General features: G+C 37.5%; 1 protein-coding gene across 1 annotated transcript in view; it reads left to right on the top strand.

The window, feature by feature from the left end:
- Positions 1-3,764: 3,764 nt before the first annotated feature.
- LOC144956543 (uncharacterized) overlaps positions 3,765-9,079 on the top strand; it is a 19,870-nt gene continuing 14,555 nt past the window's right edge. Inside the window, exons 1-2 of the mRNA XM_078887103.1 lie at positions 3,765-4,169; positions 6,174-7,282. Of these exons, the coding sequence (XP_078743229.1) occupies positions 3,941-4,169; positions 6,174-7,282 (1,338 nt within the window). The 5' untranslated portion in view covers positions 3,765-3,940. The remainder of the gene's footprint in view (positions 4,170-6,173; positions 7,283-9,079) is intronic.

Below are 9,079 nucleotides of genomic sequence, written 5' to 3'. Positions count from 1 at the left end.
TAGTTTTGTGTGTTGGTCCGTTATACTTCCGGATGGCAATGTTGTGAACTTCTTAACCAAGCGCATACTATCTATAAACGTTAAAGGTTTATTTTTTTTCACGCATAGCTTTCTTTGTATGTTAAGTTTGGCTGGTGGAAGTGGTGAGTATTTTACATAAACGCATAGCACCAAAGTATTTCATCTGTTTCCTTCTATTTATTCATGGCAACTCGCCTCGGATTTTTTAAAGCTCATTTTATGATTAGTGGTCAAGCCAAATTTAAAAAAAAAAAACACAAACAAAACAAAACAAAAGCAACAACAACAACAACAACAAAACAAAAAAACAAACAAACAAAAAACAAAAAAAAACAAACAAAACAAACAAAACTGCTCCCGCCCAGATTGTAGTTCTTTTTTAATGTGAGAGAAATTATTTTTTTTCTAGCAAAATTTAATAACAAAATGTGAAAATGGAAAGACTTCCGATTGAAAACAACAGTATAAATAATGAAATTTTCGGGTACAACCCCTTCGTCAGCAAAACGTTCCTTTGATTATTGCTTTGCTGACGAAGGGTTTGTATCCAAAACGTCCATTGTTTGCAAATTAAATATTTTCATTCAAAGCCTTTCGATTTTGACATGTTAAAAAATAGTATTTTTAAGATTCCGGACTTCAGGCAGCCCCAATCGCTAAATAGATGTTGTGCGTCCTTGGCTAAGAAACTCACAACATGGCCATCCGGAAGTATAACGGACCAACACATAAAACGATGTGTAACCATGAACGTTTATAGTCTGATTGATACAGTTTAGTGAAAATTACTCACAAACATGGATGGGAAAAAATGCCCCCCAAAAAAATGACCCGTGTGACATCAACTTCATTCTATCTATAGATAGTATGCGCTTGGCTGAGAAGCTTACAACATTGCCACCCGGAAGTATAACGGACCAACACACAAAACTATGTTTCTTCATGTACGTTTATAGTCAGGTTAATACAGTTTTGTGAGAATTATTCATAAACGCGGCTGGCAAAAAACAATAACAAAGACTCGAGTGACTCAATTTCGTTCATCTTCAGCAACATTTGATGTGATGTGATTTTGGTAGAATTGCCAAATTATTGGTCCGGTTGTGTAAAAATATAATATAATGTATGTATAGATAGTATGCAGATGACGTCACTCAGGTCTTTACGCTTTTTGCCATCCGCGTTTATGAGTAATGCTCACTGAACTGTATTAAACCGACTATAAACGTTCATGGATACACACCGTTTTGTGTGTTGGTCCGTTTACTTCCGGATGGCAATGTTATGAGCTTCTAAGCCAAGCGCAATACTATGTATAATAGGGAAAAGAGGACTGATAATGAATGGATCAGAAGGTAGTATAATCATTCCCGAGGCTAAAGTCAAATTGGATTCATTAGTCTGATGTCAAGCCGCCCGGCAATGGCGGCCATCTTGGTTCTAAACAAAGAAAATCATTACTCATGCTGGCTAGAACTTTTCATATGTCTTGTGATCAGAATGTGTAAAAGTCAAAACATGATCAAATTTATGTGGTTTTTTTTTTTCTCTGGATACGCTTTTATGCTCGCCGGGGAAATAATTTCATACGGCATCCGCCATTGTTCCGATAGTTTAGAGCCAGTGTTACTTAGTTACCATGCGTCATTAGGAAGGAAGTGACGTTATGACTCTTGAAGAGTATTAACGACCGATCATTCTGCCCTATCAAATATTCTAAATAACCATTTGCGTCAACGGGTGATAGAATTACCCTTAATTTCACAAACATGTTTACAAGTTACTCGTATAGCAATTTGTAAAAAATATTTTATAATGTTTTGATTTGCAATTAAAGTCTGTTCTCTTTGGCAAAAAATTAACATGGTCCGTACGAAACAGTTTTGGAGTTTTGATCCCCAACCTTAATTTTTTTTTTTTTTGGTAAAAGAATAGATTCAATTCAAGTCATTCTTCTGATGTGTCTAGATCTTCACTGGGTGGACAGCGGTGACTTTGGGATTGGGAGGGTAAATACAAAACCTTGACCACACTCGGGGTTGATAATTGGTACAATTCCCTTAGCTCTACTGACTGCTGACGAAGGGTTTGTACCCGAAAATATGAGCAGGAATAGACTTTCTTTTATTTTTAAAAGTTGGTTTAACCACTAAATCATAATATGAGTATTAAATAATTCGAGTGGACTACAACTGAACAATTACAACTTTGACGCTAAAAGATAGGAAAAGAATTAAACGTTATGTTATTATAGTATCATAGATAGTATGCGCTTGGCTAAGAAGCTCATAACATTGCCATCCGGAAGTATAACGCACCAACACACAAAACTGTGTGTATCCATGAACGTTTATAGTCGGGTTAATACAGTTCAGTGAGCATTACTCATAAACGCGGATGGCAAAGAACAATAACAAAGACCTGAGTGACGTCATCTTCGAAATATCTATACACACACAGACACACACACACACACACACACACACACAATATATATATATATTATTTTTATTTATATATATTTTTATAAATATTTTTCTTTGTTAAACAATGTTTGTACGAGTAATTTGAATCCTCTATTAACTATAATGTACACTTTGCAGTTGTCCAGTGCAGGTATATATCTGATCATCTTCTGATACTATAAGACACTTTGACAGTATAAAACTAGTGCATGCGATATATTTCTAATTTTCTGAAATAAAGATAAGTAAGATAAGATTTACTTTAATTCATCCAACAACAAAAATAGGAAACGAATTTCTGATCAAAATTGATCGACTCATCATCCAACAACAACAACAACAACAACAAAACTAAAACATACAAGCAAAAAACAACATAAATAATCGTAAATTTCGGATATACCATAAATAGTGACTATTGTCGCTAGGAATTTTGTCTGTATGTCTCTCTTGTTGTGTGTGTGTGTGTGTGTGTGTGTGTGTGTGTGTGTTTTAGTGACACGTGATAGTGGGAAACTCCAAAGTCATTCATTCCACTTGTATTCGATTTTTAGATGCCATTTTCTGACCTACGGTTGGTAGCGTAACGCCATCACTCCAACGACAAACCGTAAATAGAAACCAAAAACATAAATGAATGGATGAATAAATGAACGCATTCTATATAAATAAATAAATGAATGAATAAATGAACAACGATGACTCTTTGAATGAATCAATTCTGATGGCATTACTTAAGTTAGCTTGTGTTTGATTTTCTGATGTGATTTTCTTATTCCTAAGATGGAGTCAAGTTGTCATATTCCAACAACAAATCGTAAATTATAGATAAATAAACAATAAACAGTTGGATAAATAAACGATTCATATCTAAACAGATAACCAAATAAATGTATCAATATGATTTAAAGAATAAATAGTGATAACTCATTGATAGAATAAATTCTGAAGACAGCACGTTCTTTTGTGTTTGATTTTCTGATGTAATTTTCTGAAACTTAAGATTTCGTGAGGTTAATGTTCAAACAAAAACGGTAAATAGATAGATAAATAAACAATAAATATTTCAATAAATGAAAGAATCACATATATTATATAAAAATAAACAAATAAATTAATAAATAAAATAAACCAATAATACAGTGGTGACTCATTGAAGAATGAAATAAATCATAGTTTTGTTGCTGGGTATGACCTGTTCTACTGAAACGTTGATAGTGGGGAAATTCCAGTGCGTCCTCTTGTTTTTGATTCTCTGATGTAATTTTCTGATCTAAGATTGTTCGGCGTCACATTTTTCCAATAACAATGAATCATAAATAGAAGGTACATGAACAATAAATGGATGAATAAATAAACGAATCATAGATAAACAAACGAATGAATAACTGAATAATCAAAGTAAAAGAATAAATAAATAGTGATGATTCTTTGAATGGATAATAAATAAACTGATGGCAGAAAGTAATAATATGACGTCAATTGGTAAGGGGGATGACTACACTGGTGAAAACATTCCTGAGCATGCGCGCATCATCTTCATCATCGTCGGCAGCATCTACATGGTGTGTGGGGTCGTCGGCAACATCGTCATCATCGTCACCATCGTCATCAACAAGAACATGAGAAACCCCCATTTCTACTTCATCATCAACCTGGCTGTCAGCGATCTCATGATCACCGGTGAGTTGGAAGTTCTTACTACATGTGTCAGTGCATGACATAATCAGTCGGAAGGGAAAAGTTTGGATATGCATTTTATTTCATTTTCTGAAAGAAAAAGCTCACCTGAGCATTTTAACTTTTATTTGAAGTAAATCGGGTGATTTTTCATAAAGTTATGGTCAGATGTATGGCAAAGGTATCCAGCAACTTTTCTCAAATTTCATACTTTTTCAACTTGGCTAGCTGTAAAAAATGTTTAGAATTGAAATTAAGCTTTGATATTTCCTGAAGATGTGCAAAAAGGGTTGATTTAATACTTTATGACAAGAACTCAATTTGGATAAAAATTGACCTTCTAACCAAACTTGGCAATACCTCAGTTCAAACCTTTTCACCATCCGACTGATTATGTCATTCACTGTTACAAATCTGACCAAATAGTCTCAAAAACTAGAGCTTTTATATAGCGCAATATCCACTATACACGCTCAAAGCGCTTTACAAGGGAAGGGGCCCCTAGCCAATGGACACTGCCTTGATGAACTGGTTGGGGGGGGGGGGGGGGGATTGAGGCATATCAGGGGCAAAGGAGTAATTCCGGTTGACCGTCACTAGACCATCCCGGATGTCGAGTTGATACGCCCGCCACCTGATATGTGACGGAATGGAGATACATCCCGATGCCTGAATCGCTTCAGCCATCCCGGGCTCCACACTACTACACCATGATGATCACAATCAAGTCGAATTATCTATTCAAATTTGTGTAGGTATATAATTTAAAAAAATATATAGAACAATTTGAATGCCACAAGTGTTTTAATAACCACACTGCAAAAAATGCCATATCGAAGATTTTGGACGTAATTCACAAATTTTGATGTGATTTTTCGATTCCTCGTTTTGCTTTCATCACTGAGCCGTAGCATTTTTCCCAATGATCCATTTGGTTTTCTACTGATTTTTCGAATCAGGGTTTAAAAAAAAGAGCTTTTAAATAGCGCAATATCCACTAAATGTGCTCAAAGCGCTTTACAAGGGGTCCCTGTCAACAGCAACATTTAACATGCAGGACGGGACATGACGCCTGTTAGGCGATATTACAATTTTTCGGACAGAGACACAGCTGTTAATGGCCAGGTACTAATTTTACACCTGAGTACGGTGAGAGAATGTGAGTAAAGAGCCTTTTCCAACGACTCAACTATGCGCCGAGCGCGAGGCTCGAACCCAGGACCTTCAGATCCGAAAGCAAGTGTCATACCACTAGACCACATAGCCGGGACATAGGAGGCTATTCATCTTTGGAAAAAAAAATCCAATATGATTTCTGCTAGTACTGAAAATCAAGTAGTATTGTTAGAAGCAAAAATCTTATTCCAGACTTTGTCCCGATCTGTCATTTGTTTTTCAACCAGACTCGGTAACTTTTTACATTAACATCACTCAAAGGAAGGCGATCACCAGGTATCGAAAAGTGGATAAATCTGAGTTTTTTCGCTGCACCTGTTTATGAGTTACTAGCTGTCATATGTCACTACGCACCTCTATCATTATTATTAATAAATAATGTATTGATATGCGGCTATGTGGTCTTCTGGCATGATACTCGCTTTCGGATCAGAAGATCCTGGGTTCGAGCCTAGCTCGGTTCATAGTTGAGTCCTTGGAAAAGGATCTTTACTCAGATTCTCTCAAGTGTAAAATTAATACCTGGCCGTTAACAGCGTTATCCATTGTCTCTGTCGGAAACAAAAATTGTATTATCGCCTAACATGCGTCATGTCTCGCTCTACATGATCATATTATGTGTTGCTGTTGGTCAGTGACCCTTTGTAAAGCGCTTTGAGCACGTTTGGTGCATATTGCGCTATATAAAAGCTCAAGTTAAGTTATATAGAACTTGTTGGCAATTTTATATTACAACTAGTCCGCCACTAGTGTTTTGCTCTAATATTAATGACAATGATAACAAATGCCATGTTCGTCTCGCAGCTCACCGTTCATTCCATTCCTTTCCAGGCTACGTTCTACCCAACCTCGTGGTATCGTTAATCATCGGATACTACCCGGTACTGGATTTCAACCATTGCATATTCAACGGATTCGTAATCGTATGCGGTTATGTATCGTCCCTGCTATCCCTCATGGTCATCTCCGTCAACCGATACCTCAGCGTCTGCCACAGCCAACTGTTTTCCAGACTCTTCTCCAACAAAGTTCTCTCCTCCGCGGTTGGATGCCTTATCATTTGGCTGCTATCCATTCTATCGAGTCTGCCTTGCCTTCTCGGATGGGGCCGATTCACATACGATACGAAAACTCATTATTGCGGTTATGATCGCACCTACAATTTTGGTTACACGTTGTTTCTCATGCTTTTGAGTATCGGCGTTCCAGTGGCGGTCGTCTTTGCGTGCAACTTTGCCATGTGGCGTTTCGTGCGTCAAGCGTCACATCGTATCTATGCCATGACGCAACGCCCGAAACAGACGGAAAACCAGAAACATTTCATTAAGGTTGATGAAAATACAAATACTGCCAGCAACACGACTACGAGTATTTCTAAAAACACCAGCCATATTTTCATTGTTGGGAGTAGTAGTAGTAGCAGCAGCGGGACTAACGTTGACAATAAAAAACCTCCACCACTTCAAATTAAAGATGAGAAATATTATAGCGACGAAGAGTCGTCCGCCGGAAACCACGTGACGAGAACAACCATAACAATCAAAACGTCTTCAAAAATATTCGACATAAAATCAAGTGATTCGATTCAGAGAATTGATTCAGAGGTGAAAACCCAAAGCAAAGACAAAGCAGGGCCCGAGACAAAAAACAGCAGCTTTGAAAACAGTAAAAAGTACGAAAATGACGATATCAAATATCTACGACCTTGGGACGGAACAACCAGCAATTTGATTGGTCTAGAGATCGAAGAAATGAGAAAAGAAATCAATTCACACAAGCAGCAATTGAATGACAACAATGGCGAACGACGCTCCAAATCGGGTTTGACGCCGGACAACAACCGGAAGAACAAAGAAAACGTGCATGGCGCTGGTCTGACCTTGAGGAAGTCCCCGCCTAGATCTAAATCTGACCTTAAAAAATTGGTGGACAAAGATACGGTAAGACTTTTTTGTACTAATTCGTACTCTGACTAAATACACTGTTTACATTCGACACGAAATTTGGAATTTCTAATCAATGACTCTCAGTTTGTTAACAAATATCAAATCCGACAATCAAGGGTCTCAGGTTTAAGAGTCCTCACCAAAGGGTAGCAAGCAATTGCTATTGTTTGGTTTTTGCTATGGTAACGGGAATATACTCCGGCTCAATGGGCCTAATGGCTCTGTAGGACAACTTTTGGAGTTTTTTTTTTTGGTAAAAAAAACAAAACAAACTTGAGTTTGGGATTTTATAGATAGTATGCGCTTGGCTAAGAAGCTCACAACATTATCATCCGAAATTATATGGACCAACACACAAAACTGTGTGCAACCATTAACGTTTAATGTTAGGTTAATACAGTTTAGTGAGAATTACTCATAAACGCGGATGGCAAAAACAATAACAAAGACCTGAGTGACGTCATCTTCGTTCTATCTATATAACGCGATATCCACTAAACGTGCTCAAAGCGCTTTACAAAGGGTCCCTGAACAACAGCGACACGTAACAGACCCGATAGGCAATATTACACTGACTTTGTTCCGACAGAGACAACGCTGTCAACAGCCAGGTACTCATTTTACACCTGCGTACGGTGAGAGAATATGAGTAAAGAGCCTGCTTTGTCCAATGACTCAACTATTTAATTTGTCAAGCGAGGCTCTAACCCAAGACCTTCCGATCCAAAAGCAAGTGTCATACCACATTACCACATAGACAAGTCTATTTCCTTAGTAATTTTATTGATCTCGGGTATTTTTGGCATTGTCATTAAAACTCTCTCGAGTTCTCACCCTCATGGAATATCGAACACATTTGTTCGATTTTCCCTGTATATGAACTCGAGAGAGTTTAACCATATGTGACCTACCGTGTCAAAGCGGTATTATGTCGGGATCCACTCGGTTAGGGAAATTGAATTCATTGCCACAGATATCAAATTCGGGTTTAATTTCTGTACGTTATGCTGGAGTATAAATACTATTTCTTGCTTTGCAAAATCTTCTAAGGTCCAATTTCTCATCATTCTATCTCTAAATTCACTTTTCGGGGTCTGAATCATCCCGACAAAATACCGTTTTGAGACGGAGGGTCACAAATGTGACCCTTCGCCTCAATACAGTATTAAGTCGGGATGGTTGAGATGTTGAGAATTGAATTTATAGCCGGAAATATCAGTCTTGTGCTGGGTTTGTATGTTTTATTGAGGAGAATGGATACCATATTTCAGGGTGCTAATGCCAACATTTTATATTTTTGACCAGTTTAACATTAAATTCGGCTTTTAAACATCTGGTTCGTTCCGACATAATACCGTTGTGAGACGGAGGGTCACATAGTATAAATGGCGTCGTCAGACGTAAGACACGTATTCAAAATTTGGTAATAAAATTCGTCCTTCAAATAACGATCGATTTAAGTGCGGCTATGTGGTCTTGTGGTATGACACTCGCTTTCGGATTGGAAGGTCCTGGGTTTTGGACTCGCTCGCTCGGCGCATAGTTCAGTCCTTAGAAAAGGCCCTTTACTCACATTTTCTCACCGTACTCATGTGTATAATGAGTACCTTCACGTTAACAGCGTTGTCTGTGGCCAAAATTATCGCCAAACAAGAGTCAGGTCACGCCCTGTAAATGTTGCTGCTCGAAGCTCGAAGAAATAAATAATAATGTGAAATTGAATGTAAGCTTCAATTTAATTACAAAAAAACAGATCAAATGAACGTTTCGGGTTTCCCTTTTATCAACAAA

This window comes from Berghia stephanieae, chromosome 11 (assembly GCF_034508935.2).
Source record: "Berghia stephanieae isolate SIO BIC M18660-M18661 chromosome 11, UCSD_Bste_1.3, whole genome shotgun sequence".
Lineage (NCBI taxonomy): Eukaryota > Metazoa > Mollusca > Gastropoda > Nudibranchia > Aeolidiidae > Berghia > Berghia stephanieae.
Note: the sequence above shows the minus strand (reverse complement) of the source record. Positions and strands in the feature narration are given on the sequence as shown.